Source organism: Vicia villosa, unplaced genomic scaffold (assembly GCF_029867415.1).
Source record: "Vicia villosa cultivar HV-30 ecotype Madison, WI unplaced genomic scaffold, Vvil1.0 ctg.000045F_1_1_1, whole genome shotgun sequence".
Lineage (NCBI taxonomy): Eukaryota > Viridiplantae > Streptophyta > Magnoliopsida > Fabales > Fabaceae > Vicia > Vicia villosa.
In genome coordinates this window covers 733,030-753,298 of record NW_026704977.1, presented here as the reverse complement: position 1 = coordinate 753,298, position 20,269 = coordinate 733,030, and the positions used below count along the sequence as shown (strand labels likewise).

Genomic DNA, 20,269 nt, shown 5'->3' with positions numbered 1-20,269 from the left:
GTGGAAGAAAAAATTATAAGTTATAAACTAAAACACTTTTTAAAATAGCGTCTAGAAAATAAATTATAAGCTCATAAAATAAACTATAAACTCGTGATAAATAGATCTTTACTAAACAAGTCTAAATTGTTATATAAGCTCATAAATTATAAGCTTATAAGTTATAAGTTATAAACTATAAACTCAAAATGTGTCTCGTCAAACAGAGTCTTAATCTCATTTTGAAATACTATAATAAAAAAAAGAATTAAAACAAAAAAAAAAAGAATTAAAACAATTTGTTTAAGCTCTCAAAATCCCTCGAAACCCCTTCGCCGATACATAGGTGAGAATTTTAAAAAATTTGTTTTTATTCATATCACAAAATTCCCCTAATATAGAAGAAATCAAAATTTGTATTTAAGAATTTTAAAAGACTTACATAAATTTTTTAAATATGTTTTATGCTATTATAGTATTATGAAAATTAAAAATACAATAATGATAAACACTCTTTTGTAATTCTATACAAAATCATTCTTTTAAAAAACGTCAAGTATTTTTCTATATTTTAAAAAAGAAAATTAAGTTTTCTCTTCATCCCCCTCCAAACTCTCAAATAAATCCTAAAAATCTCTAATTTTGATTGTTTCAATTTATGTTAAGTGAATTGAATTTTCTTTGTTTAATTTAATTATAATAATTTGTATTCTAAACATAATAAATAATAATATTAAATGACAGATTAAAAAAATAACACCAAGATTGAGTGAGACTAAAACCTTGAAAATTTAGAATAGAACTAAATACCTAATTTTTAAAATGAGGACAAAAAAATTTAAAAATGAAAATAAAAGTTGAAGTGCATTTAAGTTTTTTAAAAAATATTTATACTTACAAATAATAATTTCAATATAATCAAATTTTGTAAAAACAAAGACATGATAAAGACCAAAAATAAAATATGATCTATATGCAAAAGCAATAACTGAAAACAATTTAAAAAAAAAGGCTAAACAAAAAATATGGCGCTAAAATGCATACTTAAACCATATGTTATAGTTGATGAAGCAATTCATCCGTAGAATATTGGAATTGAAGGGCAGCAAAGAAAAGTAGAATTGTGAATAATTTTTCAACAAAACAATCTAGACAAAAACTGCAAATGTCACTTGAAAACAATGCTAGCCCCTTCTATGAACCAATGACCAAATTAGAAGTTCATGCGTCAAAGTACTCTTCAGGGAGATAAAATTTCAAACCATTAGCCTGCAACCATTGAAAATAACTAAATGAATTAAATAAAAACCTGCAAAGATTAAAACCAGGTAGTTTCTAATCAACCAGCAAAATTAAAATTAAAATATTTATGATATCAAAGTTCAAATGTTGTCTTGTGATGAATTGGATTCTTAATGATTATGGTAGACTGATTATGACACAACACATTTATAGAAACCTAATGGGCCATGACGGTTGTCAAAAAAATTCGTCATAGCAGATATTTGATAATGCTGTTATTCTTTTGACAATAATTACGACTTACTGATAAAAACTGACTTATTACTTAAATGGTGCTTAATTCATAAGTTATTTCCTTGTTGCTAAAATAGTTTAATTACCTCTGCAAATCTAATATCAGCATCACTATGATCTGTTTCTCTTCCAGCTGCATCACCGACATAAAATGATCTACAACACAGAAAATGCATTTTTAACATTTTCAACCCTTTGAGTAAAATCTCATGTTATTCTAAATAAAATTTAAGAAAGGAATCCAAAATAAAGCATCAACTGAGTAATCAAATAAAAAACCCAACTGATCCATATCAATGGTAATGCCAGAGTTGAAGTGTTTCTCCATAAGTTGCCACATTCCTGGTTTTGGTTTCCGAAAAGGATCGGCTTCCTTTGTTCCAGCCTTGGCTGATTTACCTGTCCCACAAGCTATAAAAACCTGTATAGATAAATTTTGGTTACTCAGGTCAGTTCAAACACAGCTTCCCCCACCCCCTTAAATTATAAGTTTGAAGAACCCTAACTCACTAACTGACTCTAGTCCTGTGCACAGGTTAGATCTAATTGACTTAAACTGATACTAAATAACTCTAATCATGTGCACAGGTTAGGTCTAACCGACTTACAGCTGCCAAAAATAACGAATCCTCGGTAGTTACTGATACTGTTCTAATATAAGCTACATTTGTACTACCAACAAAATCACCTGAATTGGGACCTTCACTTTCTCAATAAACTGATTTAGACGTCCAATTTTTGAGTCCACGGCTTTTTGTCTTTGATTCTTCCAACGGTCAATATTGGATTCATTGGTGAAAATTACCTGCAGTAGACACAAAGCACCACAGTAGAGAGCATACTACATTGTAAGTTTCATACTGGCAGCACCATTAAATAGGAAAAAGTATTTCAGTTAGAAAGAATGAGGCAGAATTACAATAGCAAATTGCAAATTGTTAGTAGGCCTCCAGATAATAAAGCTAATGTAAGGTGCAGAGGCCAAATGGGCCAGCCAACCAGTGTTATCATTGGCGGTTCGTGGCGGAGCCAAAATTCTACCATGCTGGCTGCTTTGTGGCATCGTCATAGCAGATTATGGCGGAAAAACCAGCAATATCGGCTGATATTTGCCATTGCGGCCAGCCCAAAAACCGCCATTGATATCCGTCATTGCGCCGCCATGGGGGATATTCGATAACACAGCATCCAACCTATTTTAGAATCATGCTGTAGTTGAATAAAAGAAAATAGAAGGGTATTCGGATATTTTGAAGTGGTTGGGGAGGTGGGGAGAGGAGGCAGGCTCTCTAACTCCTGTTATGTGTAACTGAAATTAGTAACTACGTATCCTAAATTATCTGCATTCGTCCCAGTCAAACAAGTTGTTTTCTGAGTATTTTCAGAAATAAATCTGTCTTTAATTCAGTAATTTCTATTAACAAAGAGACCAGTTCTAACATTAATTTCTATGATCAGTCAAAATCTATTATAAGCTCTGTTTTACAGATAAAAGGGACATACCAGTTTGTAGCCATCGTTGTATAAGCTTTGCAGTTTATCAGGAATTACGGGATACATGAGTGACCAAGCATTAGGACCTGTTCTGAAAGAAAAATATAATTTTCTCAAAAACCAGAAACTTTGTGCAAGCTAATAATAATAATAACAACAAAGACAACAACAATAATAATAATAATAATAATAATATATCCATTCTAAGAACTTGTCAGTGCAAGCTCTACTTAACCTCACCAGAAGCCTTTAACACTACCATTTACATCCAAATAAATAGTATTTAATTTAATAATCAGAAAGGTATGACTTCAAATGTAGACATACATATTCACAGCAGTTTTCGCAAGACACCCATCAAAATCAAATGCAGCGATTTTACTTGAATCTTGCAAACCATCATCCTGTGTATTATCAAAGCATAGAACAAGGGGGAACGTGTTAAACCATAAATAGAACTGTGCATTTTTTGGACATTCCTTGAAATTTTTAACTGAATAGCTTGCATCCTTTCGGTACAACCATGCTGGGGGGAAAACACACACACACACACCCCAAGGCTACTACTCTCAGATTCTCACCCGTTCAAGAAAAATGACTGTCTGGAATGCCTTCCATTTAGGCAAAAGGGCAGCATCCTGGAAAAGTAAATAATTTCATTGAAAGTGAAATAAAATGTGTAAGGATTGAACAGTAAGGTTAACAAAATTATAAGCATAAAAATGTGATAAGCCTTCATTATAAAAAATCAAAGATGTCAAGCTATCAAATAAAGTAAAAAAGAGGAAAAAAACTCACCTTGTATGTACTCTTGACATCAGAAACCGAAAAGTTGATATTAACATCAGACGTTGATAACTGCAAGCAATATATATGAATAAGAAAAGCATTAGGCATAAAAGAGAATTGCCAATACGCTATTTGAAGGAGAAAATAGAAGTTTGAAAATAACATAAACCAGCAATACACTGCTTCTGGTTTAACTGTTCACATCTTTCCCGGATAGATTCGACTCATTTTAATCTCTTACGGTCACAGACATTCTTAAATTAGTATCTAGATGTAATGGAACTAAAACAAATCCTTCAAATTGAGTTACATCTGTCAAGTTAATCACTACTATCAATCAAACTACTTAACATCATTGGTATGAAGATATGGCATGTTAAGTACTAATGTAATATGTTGGCTCCCGCATGTCTTTCCATATGTCACCTGAATCACCATGAACCAAAATGACTTTTCCTTCTCATCCTCGTCCTTTCTCTCTGGCCTCTTTCTCCTCATTGCCACTGTCACGCACACCCTCTTCCTCAGTCTTAACTTGTTGGATACTGCTATAATAGGTGTTTATGTTCCCGCTATGGCTCAGTCTCCCCCATATATGCTTCTCTCTTCATTACTCATTCACCCCCTTTCTCTCTAACAAACACATTGTCGTCTCAGAAAATCTCGTGGATACTCTCTAACTCCACAGCTTATGTCCCAGGTATCCAAAGAATCTTCCAGCATTTACTTCATGCATTATATTTTCTAGAATCACTAAGACCCCACACGACAACTTTTTTTTTTCTTCCTTCTAAATTTATTAGCTTTTTTTCTTTCAATTTCCATGTTTATTGGGAATGAAAAAAAGGCGATTTGCAGATGTGAGGGACTTTTGTGAGATTTAAGCAATGGTTGTTACTTTCTTATTATTCGCCCAACTCTACTAGAGCATGTACATTAGATTTAGGAATAAAAAATGGGAACTGGTTGGTGTTGCGATGATGGGAATTAGGCATTGAGTTGTCTTGGGTATTTTGATGCTACTGTGCAAAATGTTGGACTGCTAAGTTGAATAGTCTTACTATGATATCCACAAGATTCTGTAAATCAGTGTAGGATGAAGAGGGTAGGTAGAGGAGACTAAACACTGGGGGGAGGAGGCCAGAGAGAGAGGATAATGAGGGTGGAAAAAAAGTTGAACAGTGCTAGACAGAGATGGGGATATAGCTAGACATCCGAGAGTCTAAATGACAGTGAACATGCTATGTCAGAACTTGAAACGACATTACGTGGGAAAATGGTATGGGATTGTGTAACAGACAAAAGTCAATTTCATCGCACTATGGGATTAATGTAACAGTGCATGCCATTTTCAGGGACCAAATAAATGTTTGCTCTCAAATCATTGTTTCCGGTCTTTGTAAGATCTTCACATAGGAGTTCTGGGCTAAAATTTAAAAATATCCTTATCAGGGTACAGAAAGAACCCACCCACCTATCTCACCCCAAGATAGACAATATGTAATTCAAAAATCTTTGATAGAGCATGTGCTTACTTTTCTTTTCTTTGAACCACTTCCTTCAGTATCTTGCTTTTCATTTTGTATGTCTTCCGTTGCTTCACCAGCCTACCAGAAAATAAAAGAAGTGTAATGTACAACCAAATAAATGCCCATTGGTGCAAAGCAAAGCTAACATAGGCAGGATTTAAGACTTTCATATGATTACAAAAATTAACTTTCAAACACATTCCCATTTCAACATTAATATCAATGAAGACTTTCATATAATTACAAAAATACTCTATCATTTAAATATCATGAGTATTGATGTTGTTAGTTGAATAATAATAATAGTATGATTACTGTGCAGAAAAACGGAGCTCTCACCTCTTCAGACTTGTCCTGTCCAGCAAATAACTTCGTGAGAGCTTCCTGGTCACCGCTCTGGAAATAAATAAACAAAAACCATATAAACAAACACTCGAGAAAAAAAAAAGGAAGTTGAATTGAAGCACAATGTTTGAAAGGGAAAGCACCTTCAAGGAGGAAAAACCGGTAATGCTCTTAGGATCAGAGTTAGAGGAGGATATAGGGAAGCAACTGAGGTGGTGCCATTTGGTAATGTCCAAGCGTCTCGCCATGTCCCTCGAGACCAATCCCAGTCTTAGGGTTTTGGATTGTATGGCTTCAGAGCATGTCTTGCACATAGAACGATTTGACTTCGCATACTCCGCGACAACCTTGGACGGCGCCATTGATAAGTTTTGAAATGAGAGAGAACAAACGTTCACGGAAACGGCGAAAATAGGACGAGAGGCGTTCAACAAGAAGACTTTGGGAGTTTGCAGCATGAAAAATGAAATGATAATTTAGTTGCTTCCTATGAATAGAAGTGTTAAAATTTCTACTGGATCAACTTGTACACAATAATTTTCTACAAATTATAGAAAAATAAACTAGGGTTTATAGGGGATCAACTTGCATGGATATATTGTAGGATCAAGCGCTTACCACTGCGCTAAAAGCAATTGCTGTTAGTGAGGGCGCAACTTTATTTCCTTATAGTATGAGCCCTCAGGGGCTGCACCTAAAGCGAGGTTTGTAAGCTCTCTCTAGGCGCCATGGGTTGGGATGTTAAGCCCATTCGAATCCCTAAGGGTGACGCTGGATTTATTTATCCAACAATCTCCCCCCAGTGTCAGCCGGGGGGATTCGAACCCATGACCATGCTCTGATACCAGTTTGTAGGAAATAGAAAGGGTGACTCAGATTTGCAAACTGAATAGGTTTTATTCAATAAAAGGGGCTGATATATAGCCTTACAAATATCAGTAAATAACTGCTGGCTATAAATCAGCAAATGATAAATAATAAAATTTAGACTAATTCAAACACACTAATTCAAAACAACTCATTCCTAAATATGAGGCTTATTAAAAACTGACAGTAATAACTCCTATTTTCTAGTAACAGACTAAACACGTTCATGCCCTCCCCTAAACTAGTTGCAGTATGCAATTAGTTTATTTCAGTAATATCAAACATTCCCATCTTCTTTCTGAGCTTCTGGAAAGCCTCAAGTTTCAAAGCCTTAGTCATCAAATCTGCCACCTGCTCCTGAGTTGCACAGTGCACCAATTCGACTTCGCCATCCTTTGCAAGATCTCTTAAAAAATGAAAACGCACTCTGATATGCTTGCTTCTTCCATGCATTATCGGATTTTTTGATAGTTTAATTGTTGAGCTATTGTCGCACATGATAACAGTACTTCCTTCTTGAACATGACTTAAGTTTCTCAAAACCCTTCTCATCCATACAGCTTGACAAGCACTTGCAGCAGCAGCAACAAACTCGGCTTCAGTAGTTGAAAGAGTAACAATTGGTTGCTTTTTGGACATCCATGATACTGCTCCTGAACTTAATAAAAAAACATACCCCGAGGTGCTTTTAGAATCTTCTTCATCTCCAGCATAATCAGAATCTGTGAAAGCAAGCAATTCTTCTTCCCCTCCCTTCTTGTAGAAAATCCCATAGCTAACAGTTCCTTTCAAATACCGTAATATTCGTTTCGCAGCTTGTAAATGCAATTCTGTTGGTTTTGACATATATCTACTAATTAAGCTCACACTAAACATGATATCTGGTCTTGTAGCTGTTAGATACATCAGACTTCCAACTATTTGCTTGAAGTAAGTGTCATCCACAGCTGTACCATTAACATCTCTGTTAATCTTAAAACCTGAAACAATTGGACTATTCACAGGCTTGCTGTCAGACATTGTAAACTTCTTTAAAATATCAGTGGCATATTTCTTTTGACACACAAAAATCCCTTCTGATTTCTGCATAATTTCTATGCCAAGAAAGAATTTCATCTTGCCCAAATCAGTCATGTCAAAAGCTTGCATCATAGACTTTTTGAACTCAATCATCATGACCTCGTCATCACCTGTGTAAATCAAATCATCGACATAAATGCTAACGATTAATATACAACCTCGTGTACTTCTTTTGATGAACAAGGTTTGTTCATTTGGACATATTTGAAAACCTTCCTTCATGAAATGGGACTCTATACGACTGAACCATGCTCGTGGTGCTTGTTTTAAGCCATACAAGGCTTTATGCAACTTGTAAACCTTATGCTCTTCTCCTTTCTTCACAAACCCTTTTGGTTGCTCAACGTATACGTTCTCGTTTAATTCACCATAAAGAAACGCAGATTTGACATCAAGCTGAAAGATGTCCCATCCTCTACATGCTGCGAGAGCCACGATCATTCTTACCGTATCCATGCGGGCAACGGGAGCAAACACTTCAGTAAAATCGATTCCGTGTTGTTGACTGTAACCCTTTGCCACCAAACGAGCCTTATACTTGTCCACCTCACCTTTCTCATTCAATTTTGTCTTGAAAATCCATTTAACTCCAATTTTTTTCTCTCCAACAGGTAGATCCATTAGCTCCCACGTTTGATTCTTTTCAATTGAATTTATTTCACACTCCATAGCCTTTCTCCATTTCTCATGCTTCACAGCTTCCTCATACAGAGTTGGATCATTACTTATGACATCTTGCACCATGTAAGTCTCTGCATCTTCTTCACTCAACCAATCACCACTCTCATAATCTTTCATCCAAATTGGAGCCCTCCTCTCTCTACCTTGAATCATATTTTCATGAGAAATCTCTGTTTCATTCCTACTTTCGTTGCTCCCATCATCTTCACTGCCACTCTCGTCACTACTGAAATCATCATCACTCCACACCAAGTCTGCATCTATTTGTTCTTTAAAATTTTGACCCCACTCCCAACTCTTTTCTTCCTCAAATACTACATCCTTACTAACAACAATCCTCTTTGTATTAGGATCAAACAGACGATAACCCTTTGACTCATCACTTACTCCTAACATAATACAAGGAAAACTTTTATCATCGAGTTTACCTCGTTTTGCCTCTGGTATATGCACATGTGCTATGCAGCCCCAAACACGAAGGTGTTCTATTGAAGGCTTAACTCCACTCCAAGCTTCTTGAGGAGTGATGTTCTTCACAGCATGTGTTGGGCATCGATTCAGCAGGTAGAATGTCCAATTTGCAGCTTCAGTCCAAAACAATTTGGGAACCTTTTTCGCAGAGAGCAGGCAACGTACCATATTCATCACGGTTCTATTTTTACGCTCCGCTACTCCGTTTTGGTGTGGTGTATATGCTGTAGTGAGTTGTCTTTTTATTCCTTCTTCTTCACAAAATAATTTGAAGTTGATAGAGTTAAACTCTCCACCTCTATCAGTCCTCAAACACTTGATGGGCGTTTCCGCTTCTTTTTCAACCAGCTTCTTGTACTTTTTGAAACACTCCAAAGCTTCTGATTTTTGAATGAGAAAATAGACCCAACCCTTTCGACTATAATCATCGATAAAGCATAATAAGTACCTTTTTCCACTACTTGAGATTGGCTCTATAGGTCCACAAATGTCAGCATGTATGAGTTCCAAGATCTTGCTGGCACGCCATTCACTCTTCTTTGGAATTGGATTGCGGTGTTGTTTTCCGGTGAAACAATCAGCACAAGTAACACTTGAGGCTTCAAGTTTAGGAAGACCGCGCACCATTTTCTTTGTTTGCAATGTCTTCAAACCTCTGTGATTTAAGTGACCGTACCTTTGATGCCAGAGATAAGTAAGCTCAGAGGCAGTATGTAGGCACTTTTCAACTGGAGCAGTGATGTTGGAGCTTTTATTGAAGAGAATAAACATGCGATTTGCACTCATTTTGGTGTGTGCAATTAATCCCTTATCTGGATGATAAATGTTGCATGTGCCGCCTTTTATGAGAATGGTGAGATCCTTTTCTTGCAGCTGCCCCACACTCAACAAGTTGTTCCTAAGTTCTGGGACATAATATACATCTTGAAATAGAAATGTAGTGCCATCAAATACCAGCCTAATGCTTCCTTTTCCAGCTACTGACATGCGAGAGTTATTTCCACACTTCACGGAATGCTTTTCTCCTTCTACCATATTTAAGAACATACCTTTGTTTCCACACATATGATTAGAGCAACCTGAGTCCAAGAACCACGCATCGTTCCTTTTTGCTTCATTTTCTTCTACAAAAGCCATAAGGAGAAGCTCTTCATCATCATCCAACTCTGCATAATTTGTCTCTTTGTTCCATTTAGGACATTCATATTGAAAATGCCCTAAATTATGACACTTGAAACACTCCATTGTGTCCCTTGTGAATGATTGTCTTCCTCTTCCACGTCCTCTTCCACGGTATGTTCCTCTTCCTCTTCCTCTACTACTTTCCACCTTCAGGGCTTGCTCACCGTCACGGTTAACCTTTTTAAACTTTTGTTCATGAACCACCAGTGAGCTTTGAAGCTCATCAATGGTCATTTCTTCTGTGTCCTTTGACTCCTCAATTGAAACCACTACATACGTGAATTTCTCTGTCAACGTACGAAGAATTTTCTGCACCACTTTTGAGTCAGACATAACCTCTCCATTGCTTCTCATTTTGTTAGCAACCGTCATTACTCTGGAAAAATATTCAGTGATGGTTTCTGCATCTTTCATTTCCAGCACCTCAAACTCTCTTCTCAAAGAGTTTAGCATCGACTTCTTCACGCGATCGTTACCTCCATACTTTCTTTTCAGGGAATCCCAAACAATCTTGGATGAGCGCCTATCCAATATTTGTTCGAAGACTGACCTATCAATTGCCCTGAAAAGATAATGCTTGACCTTGTGATCGTTTGTTTTGGAAGTTTGTAGCAACTCCAATTGTGCGTCAGTGAGCACAGTCGTTTCAATAGGTTCCTGGAAACCAATTTCAATGGTGGTCCAGAGACCTTTGGCACGAAGGAGATTCTCCATCAACTCACTCCAATGATCATAATGTTGACCATCAAAATAAGGAATTTTTGCTGAAAGTTTGCCCTCACTCATATTTGCGTTTCTCTCTTAACTAAGTTGCGACTTAGCTGTATTTATCAGGCCCAGTGGGGGCTCTGATACCACTTGTAGGATCAAGCGCTTACCACTGCGCTAAAAGCAATTGCTGTTAGTGAGGGCGCAACTTTATTTCCTTATGGTATGAGCCCTCAGGGGCTGCACCTAAAGCGAGGTTTGTAAGCTCTCTCTAGGCGCCATGGGTTGGGATGTTAAGCCCATTCGAATCCCTAAGGGTGACGCTGGATTTATTTATCCAACATATATAGAATATAACATACTACACACTCGTCATATTGAGAAAAACCCTAAAACAAAACGTAGTAAAGCAATATATGTAAGCATTTTCAGAAACCTTGCATATACTTATATGAACGAGCTTTCCGAAATTTCGGGGATACGCACCTGAAATAGCTGAAGGCGATGAGATGAAGAGGAATGATTTTGCCTCCTATGGAGTCTGAAGGCGGTGGTGGAGGGAGACGAAGAGGGGTGTGTCTCTGGAAGACAGTAATCTTCCACTGTTTAGGTTATGGAAAGAGGGAAAGGGTTTGCGGACTTTTGAGCGGGAAAGGTAAGGTGTCTTTCCCTTAATATCGTCTTTTCATCTTTTGGACAATTTAGGGTCTGGTTGGTAAAAATAGCGGTTGACTGATAAGTTAGCTGATATTTAATATATAATTATTTTATTTTAAATTAAAATAAATTATAAGGGTTAAAAATTGATATTAATTAAAATAATAAAGATAAAAAAGGAAAAAAATAATAAGCTATAAGACATAAGCTAAAACGCTATTTAAAATAGCGTCTAGAAAATAAGCTATAAGCTAGTAAAATAAGCTATAAGCTCGTGAAGAAAAGACTGTTATCAAACGGGTCTAAATTATCAAATGAGCTTATAAAGACATAAGACATAAGCTATAAGTTCGAAAACATGTCTTACCAAACAGAGCCTAAGGCAAAATTTGGATCATATTTAATTTTTTTTCTTTTCTTTTTTAAATAAAAACATAATACAAATATTGTACGAAGAAGACCACAAAAGCTCATTACATATTGAAAGTATATTGGCTCCGTTGATAAGGAATTGGTTCACATATTAAATAGATTCAACTTTTGTTGTTGATGTGAGATCTCTTTGCAGCTTATTATACTTAGGCTATGTTTGAGAGTTTGGAGGAGAATGGAGCGGAAGGTTTTGGAGAATATGAGGAATTTGGTGAGAAGGATAAAAAGATTTTGGGTAGGAGGGTTTTTGAGGGTTTGAGTTTACTCATAACACCAAAAACCCCATAAAATGGGGAACTCAAAAATTGTATTGAAGGAGGATTTTGAAGGGCTTACATAAATTTTTTAAATATCTTTTAGGTTGTTATACTATTTTGAAAATTAAAAATTTTATAATGATAATAACTCTTTTATCATTCTAAACAAATTCATTTTTTAAAAAAAATGTCAAATATTTTCCTAGATTTTTTTGAAATTTTGTATTTGGAAGTCTTCCCCTGCCCTCCCCTCCAAACTCACAAACATAGCCTTAGTGTCGGCTTAGCAACGTTATTATAACAACTTTCTTACTAACTTTATTCCAATGCATTTCACTTTGTATATTTTATACAAAGAAGTAATTGTTGTTACTTAAAAAAATGATGAAGTCTCCTTCCATGAAGGTCTAGCTAGTGCAAAGTTATTTTGTCTACAACTTTAAGTTGGTCTCTTAGAGATAGAAACCTTAGTGAAGATAGAGGTTTGGTCAAGATATCGACATATATTGGTGAGTAGCAGGAATGTCCTTGACATAAAAAGTATTACTAATGATGACCTTATCTCTTAGGAAGAAAATGTCCAACTTCATATGCTTTGTTTTGGCATGGAGAATTGGATTGTGTGAAAGAGTCATTATGCTCAAATTGTCACATTATAGCATGGGTGTGAGAGTGTCCACTTTGAGCTATGCAAGAAGTGACTCAAGCCATGTAACTTTTGTTGTATTATTGGACAGACTTTTATATTGAGCTTTAGTGCTTAACCTAGTATGTTTGTTTCGATAACCACCAAGAAACTTTAGTTTAACCAAGATAAACACAAGATTCTGATGTTAATTTTCAGTCATCAGGATCAAAGCCCCGGTTTGCATTAGGAAAATTTGTAATAAGAATTGGTTTGATAGGATTTTCCAGAGTGAGAAGTAAACCCGGATAAAATGTACCCCCAAGATATCTAACTATCTTTGAATGGAACCTAATGGCTCTCAAGAGGTTGGGACAAAAATTAGTAGGCTTTGTTGCCAGAAAATTGATTTCATGTTTTGTGATAGTAGAATATTTAGTGCTCTCACAAAAGACTTATAGTAGGTAGGATCTTGTAGGTAATTTGACCCCAATTTTGTCAATTTAAGATTTTGCACCATGGGTGTTTGGTGACTTTTGGCTTCGCTCATACTGGTCTTGGCTAAAAGATATCTTAAGTATTTTGTTTGAGATAGAAAGGTACTCTCATTTCACTAGTGGGATACTTAGAATTCCCAATAAGTAATAAAGGTTGCCTAATTATTTTATAGAGAATTGATCAAGAAGTTTAGGCGTTGGGAGTTGAATATGGCTTTTAGAGCTTCATGTGACTATTATATCATTAACAAAGACTGACGTAAAAATGGTATAGGTTGGCCTACCATGTGTAAACAGTAAAGGGTCACATTTACTGGTTTGGAACCCAAAATTATAAAGAGTGGTATTAAGTTTCTCATAACAGGCCCTAGGAGTCTTCTTGAGGCCATTGATGGCCTTGTTTGACTTTCAAACTTGAGATGTGTTAGTGTTAACAAACCATGAAGGTTGTTGCATATGGACTTTCTCTTCAAGAAGGCATGGTTCACATGAAGTTGAGTGATGCGCCACTGTCTATAAACAGCCAGAGTTAGCATAACTCTTACAGTAATAGGTTTTACCATTGGTGAGAAAGTCTCTTGAAAATTAAATCCTTGCACTTTGTGGTAGCCACTTGCTACAAGTCTGACATTATATTTTTGAACAAATTCGTCTGAATTTTTCTTGTTCCTGAAAACCCAATTATAACCTGTTGCACTTATATTGGAAGGTAGAAGTATAAGTCTCAAAGCATTATTGTTGATTATAGTTGCATGTTCAGTTTCATAACAGCTACCCACTTAAGATCCTTGAGATCAATCTTATAGGAAGTAGGTTCCAATTCGACTAAGAGTAATGTAGGATGAAGTATTAGTTGAGTAATAACATCCTTTGCTTTAATGGTCATGGAGTGGGTGTTGTGGGGATGAATTATATGTGGTTGATTCAAAGGGACGAGAGATGTTTGTGTAAAGGAAGATGGTGAGGGGCTTCTGGCTGAGGGGCATGTATCTAGATTAAAGTGATGATTTGATTATTGAGGTATGGAAGTGATATTGTTTTAGATATTAGGTTCGGTCATGTCATGAGATGTGGAAAGTTGAATAAAACTTGAATCGAGTTGTTGGTTTTGTTAGAGGTTGGGTTTCAAGTAGAAGCAAATTCGTGATGTTGTAGTAGGCTTGTGTACAAATGGACGTGATTTATTCCATTTGTATATGATGCATGAATGGGTGTGATGTTGGAGTAAGAGAATTAGATGGGGTCTGGTATGAGATTGGTCTTGGCTGAAGAAGTTTGAGTCGATGGAGAAGTAAACATAGAGGTATATAGGAACATAAGCTCATTGAATATTACATCTTTAGAGATGTCAATTTTTCCATTACTTGTCAGACACATGTACTCTTTATGGTTAGATAAATAACCAAAAAACACATATTCCCTTGAATGATAAGCAAACTTGTCAGGATTGTAAGGTCGAAGGTGTGGATAACAGGCACATCCAAATGCTTTAAGGATCTTGTAGTCATGGATTTTGTTATAAAGAATATATTCCAAAGCAAATAAGGTAAAGTAGCAAAAGCTATTTAGAGACAAGCAAGTTACTCTAATCCAATAGTTGATGAAGCGCAAGCAGTAATCCAAATCGATATGGTGATTGAAATGGAAATGGATCATATTTTGGTCAAAACGGCGGATTGTGGTTCAACATATTCAAAAAGAAAACACTGTCAATACACGAAGGAGGATGGACAATGTACTATGGCTTACAATGATATGAGAAACGATAGAAGTGACAAAAGTCACCTTGGCTCTCTAATTGAACAAATTAAGGTTAAGTTCGGAACAATTTCATCACGTTGGAATAAATAGTGAGTGAGAATCCCATTAGCTTTCCCAATTAACTTCTCAAAATAAAATAAAAAAGTTAGGGAATGCTCTTTTCACCCTTAGTGATGCCCTCTGCACCCTTATAAATCCTAAAATGTCCTTAAAACGTCCGAAGATGCATCTCAGGACGCACCCAAAATACCATGCATCTCACGAGATGTCTCTCCATATTCTGTTTGTGTGTATTCGAAGATGCATCTCCAAAATACCCCTTGCACTCATTTATGGAGTTTTTTTATTCACTCAACTGATTTAATTAACAAGTCGGTGATATTTCCTTGGATGGATTTTTGAAAATGGCAAGCGGGAAATTTGATAAAACACCACCTTGCATGATCTTCTTTTTCATGCTAAAAACATGCTCCATTGCAAAACCCTTAAAAAAATTCTCTCATTCTGAATCAACTTTTCAACTCCAAAACATCATTATTGTAGTTCATCACTTCAAAGGGAGCGAAACAAGTCAGGATTGCAGGTAAAGTTCATTCATTATGTCCATCATTCCTCGCACTAATATGGTTTTCATGCTAAAAAATGAATGTTGAGTCCGGATATGCATCTTCGGACACAATTTGATGTGGTTCGGATGTGCATACCCAGATTTCTCTGATAGTATGAGTTTTAACATTTTTTATTGGTGATATTAGATACGGTGCACCCAAATATGTTTCTCAAAGCTATTGTGAGTATGGATGTTAAACCGATCAAAGTGAAGTATGATGTTAAACCAGATGTAGTGAATGTTAATGTTAAATTAGATGAAGCGAATGATGATGTTAAACCAGGTGCTTGGTCAGTTGTAGTCGAGGTAGATGTTCGTTCGCAATTTAAAAATAAAAAGTGTTTATTGTTCGTGAACATATGCTACAATTGGTCCGTAAGGAGGCCTAAATAGGGTTTGGCGTTGAAATTAAAAAGTCCGACAATGGTTTGGATAAAAGACAAACAATTGTAACAATTATATGTAAAAGAGGTGGCACTTACCAACCAATGATTAGGAAGTTGAACCGAGATGATACTTGATCAAGGAAATGTGATTGTCTGTTTAAATTGTGCGTACATGGTATGACAAATGAGACGTAAAAATTTAATGTGATTTCTAGTATACATAATCATGCCTTGATTGACAAGTTAGTCGGTCATCCCATTATATATCTCCTTATTTCAGACATGACATTAAACATGGTGGCGCCGAAAAAATATCGCATCTTTGATACGGAAAAGACCTCTAAATGTTTCAAATATTAAACAAATATACAATGTGTGTGCTAATGACAACAAGGTAGTAAGAGAACCAAGATTTGAGATGCAACAACTGTTAAAGCATTTGGAGAATGGTGACTATGTTTCTAGGTACAGAGTTTGTGAGGATAAAGCCACTGTTTGAGATATTTTTTAGAGTCATCTTGATTCCATCAAGTTGTTCAACAAAATTTCCCACCATGCTCATAATTGATTCAACATACAAACAAACAAGTATAGACTTTCACTCTTAGAAATAGTTGGTGTAACTTCTACGAATATGACTTATTTGGTGAATTTTGCATTTTTGGAATCTGAAAAAGATGACAACCTTACATGGGTTTTGGAATTTTGCAAGACTATGTTGAAGGACCAAGAAAACAGGCCACGAGTTATAATCACTAGTCGCGTCCCCGCATTGATAATTCGATTGCAACGGTGTTTCATAAATCATCTAAATTAATTTGTAAGAATTACAACAAAATACGTGAGAAGTCGAGTAAAACATGAGGTTGGCACGAAACAAATCAACAGTGAAGATGGAAAAATTGTCAAACCTTGTGTGGTGGTGGAAAATATAATGGATGTGTGGAATTCTATAATAAATTCTTCCACAAAACAACTATATGCTGAATCTATTCTATATTCCAAGAGTGTGTGTGTGTGTGTGTGTGTGTGTGTGTGTGTGTGTGATATATATCTAGATTTGTTGAAACATGTTGAGGATACTATTTTGGACCAGGTTAAAAAGAATATTGTTTACGCACAGAGCGATCAAGTTTGACACTTTGGCAATATAACAACTAACAGAGTTGAATCTACACATGCTAGACTGGAGAATTGGTTAGGAAACAATAAAGGTGATTTTTGTCGAGAATGGGACGTTGTTAACCAAATGCTCATAAACTAATATAATAAGATGCTAACATCTTTTGGTACGAGCATTATTGTATTTAAACACAAATTCAAAGACAACATCCTTTATTCACACTTGATTGGCAACGTATCTCGAACGATATTGAGTTTTATTTTTCACGAAGCCAATCGAGTGGATAAAATAGGTTCAAATAGCTCAAAGTATGGATGTACACTTAGGAAGACTTACGGTCTTCCACATGCTTGCTTAGTTTTAAAGAAGATAAAGCTCGAAAAAATAATATGTATGGATGAAGTTTGCACTCACTAGAAAGGCTACGTTTTGATAATGATGGTGTGATGGATGATAAATCAAACATATATGTCATGACCGAGTGGAAAGTGATCCAAGCGAGATTCATGAAAGTTGATGGCATAATGAAATTTCACATCAAAGAACAACTGAGGAAGATTGCTTATCCATAAGCAACATATTTGAAACCACTGTTCGAACCAGTTAAAACAAAAGGTGCCTTTAAAAAGGTCAAACCGACACAAAGTGACAACTCCACGAGACGTTCTCCTTCGTATTTTGAACATGTTGACTCTCATTTTCTGGATTATCCGATTCTAAAATCCCAAATGAGTGTTTTCAAGGATGCTCGCATTAGCAAACAATCTCTTTCACCATAATTACCAAAAATCATCCATATTGAATAAATGTTACTTTTTATGCACAGATAAATTAAGTGAATTATATATGATGGATGTGACGACAACTTTGGTTTTTGAGTTGTCTCGGGTTTGTTCGACAATGGAGATAACGACTGCCAATTTGTTCGTCGTCATTTTATACAAGAGACGAAGACGCACGGGGAATACCACACAAAGCTATATGGGAACAAAACAAATTATGATGCAATTCTCAATGATTTAGTTCCTTGTCTTATGGGTCCGACTCAGTTTGAAAAATGGACGCGCTTCGAAAAAATGGGACACTTTATAGCTAGTTCTTATGATAGGGTGTGTATTGCTTTAACACGGTATGGTTTCTCCGAAACATTCTTTCCACTTAGGAGTAAATCAACTCAAAATTCATATGAACGCATCATGTGTATTGATTTGCTATAAAAAATAACATTTTGTTCATGTTTATTTGAATTTGAGATGTCCTATACCAAAGACATCACTATAGTGGACGACAAATTTCACACAAGATGTTGAAACATGGTCGCATCACTTTCTAGAAAGGAAGGAAGAGTTTACCAAGTTGATCAACATTGAAAGAGAAGAAAATAAGGAAAGAATGAAGAATGAATCAGAAATAGATTTAAGCAGTGACATGTATTTTGATGCATTTTAGTTTTAATCTAAAATGTAACACGTTTTTGTATGTAACACACTGCATAATATTGTAAAATTGGATGGTGTTTTTGAGAAATTTCGTGTTTTTGAAATTCTGCCATACATAATATATTGGTTCTATTTTGCCTAATTTTTGGGTGGATTCGAAGATGCATCTTCAGACACACCTTTTAATTATTCAAAAAAAAAAACAAAATAGGGATTGTACAATTGTGCATCTCCAGATGAACCCTTATTTTTTGAAAAAAGGCGGATCCGAAGATGTATCGCTGAAGTCTTTCCTGCATATATGATAGGGTTTGTGACGTACTTATTCATCTAAAATTTTTATAAATAAAGTCTCTTGTTCAATTTTCTTTACAAAAACCAGAATGATTACATATCCCAATCTTACTTTTGTGTATTTTAATGGCACAAATCCACCACTTTAGTTTAGGGTTGTAATGGCACACTTCTCATCATGGGATATTCAGAAAATTGGAGAGCTGTTAAACTTGAGTATCGTCCATTCTCGATTGACAATGAATGCAAGATATAACTCACCATGCTTGAATTGAAGATGGATGATGATTTAAAGGTCACGTGGAGTACCTTTTACCGTTATTCAATGATGAGTCTGATTGAAGTGGATGAATGATTCAAATATCAATCGAAGATATTACAAGGATATATATTAGAATGTCTTGAACCACCCGTTTGTAATGACATGTAGTGTTAAATTTATGTAATATTTATCTGTGTAATATTTATTTTGATGTTTAATTGTGACTTCTTTTTCCACTTTACCATTGTTTCTGCCAGTTTCTGATTTGAACTAACAAAGCAAATTTCAGAGATGTATATCCGAAACGTTCAAAGAATAATGAATAAGGGGGGTTACATAGATACATCTCCGAAATAATCTTTAAAACATACAAAAATGTGTCTCCCAATTAAAATTTAACAGAGTAACAGTTTTTTAACATTTTTTTATTTAAAATGTCAATAAAAAAATGCGTCCGAAAAAACATATCTCCGTGAAGACATTTCGAACTATAAATTAAAACACACAAAGATGAAAATTATACCCTGTACCCCTACGTTTATCCCAATACCCCTACAAAAAAAAAAATCGGACAAATTTACCTTGTATAAATAGTAAAAATTACAAATTTTTTCACTTTTTCACTCATTTTCACGGTTACACAGCGTTTGAGAAGAGGGAATTTTTTTGAGCCAAAACCGGATAACCCAGCCTCGTCAGTTCCGGTTCACATTTCATTTAAAAAGTAAGTTTTTCAAAAAAAAATCTCAGCCGGATAACCCACCTATGAGGTTTCCGGTTCTGTTCATTTTCTTGCGTTACTAGCCGGATAACCCAATGATGGGGTTTCCGGTTCCTTTTTTCTCAGCCGGATAACCCAACAATGGGGTTTCCGGTTCTTCTTGCCCTCAGCCGGATAACCCACCCTTGGGGTATCCGGTTCCTTTTTTTTTTTAGTTTTTTTTTGTTTTTAATATCATATATTATTTTTAATAACATTTTATTTAATTGTTAACTATTTTATTTTTTATTTTTTAGTGGTTCGAAGAAGAGGAGGTGCGATCGACGGAATGCGTCAAAGAGGAAGACAACGTCGAGAGGCTGATGGCGAGGGACAGCAGGGAGCTGCTCCTGAGGTTGGTCTGCAGCATCCGGCATTTCCCGGAGGACCTACTGATACATCTTTATTGGTTAGATATCAGAGGCACGTTGCCTGTCATTTATGGTTGGGCGAGGTACGTAAATATTTTCTTAAATGTTTTTTTAAATTACATGTACTTATATAT

General features: G+C 35.6%; 1 protein-coding gene across 3 annotated transcripts; it reads right to left on the bottom strand.

Moving 5' to 3' along the window:
* Positions 1–992: 992 nt before the first annotated feature.
* Positions 993–11,298, bottom strand: LOC131622935 (polynucleotide 3'-phosphatase ZDP-like). 3 transcript variants are annotated; one of them, XM_058893949.1, is made up of 12 exons: positions 11,148–11,298; positions 5,816–6,111; positions 5,667–5,723; positions 5,334–5,405; positions 3,808–3,867; positions 3,591–3,647; positions 3,337–3,413; positions 3,019–3,100; positions 2,204–2,320; positions 1,800–1,936; positions 1,602–1,671; positions 993–1,248 (listed from the first exon to the last, which is right to left on the bottom strand). In XM_058893949.1, the coding sequence occupies exons 2-12, from the start codon at positions 6,032–6,034 to the stop codon at positions 1,201–1,203; spliced, it is 996 nt and encodes a 331-aa protein (XP_058749932.1). In that variant the 5' UTR covers positions 6,035–6,111; positions 11,148–11,298; the 3' UTR covers positions 993–1,200. The 3 variants fall into 3 exon arrangements, with proteins under 3 accessions (XP_058749932.1, XP_058749931.1, XP_058749930.1); XM_058893948.1 differs by having other exon boundaries at positions 5,816–6,159; positions 11,148–11,282; XM_058893947.1 differs by having other exon boundaries at positions 5,816–6,213; positions 11,148–11,236.
* Between the last annotated feature and the right edge of the window lie 8,971 nt (positions 11,299–20,269).

Bases quoted from the DNA above. Each gene is read 5' to 3' on its own strand.
- LOC131622935 (XM_058893948.1), bottom strand. From the start codon at position 6,130: ATGCTGCAAACTCCCAAAGTCTTCTTGTTGAACGCCTCTCGTCCTATT. The intron at 5,406-5,666 runs GTGAGAGCTCCG...ATTTTCTGGTAG, and splicing joins GACAGGACAAGTCTGAAGAG to GCTGGTGAAGCAACGGAAGA. The intron at 3,648-3,807 runs GTGAGTTTTTTT...TTACTTTTCCAG, and splicing joins ATGTCAAGAGTACATACAAG to GATGCTGCCCTTTTGCCTAA.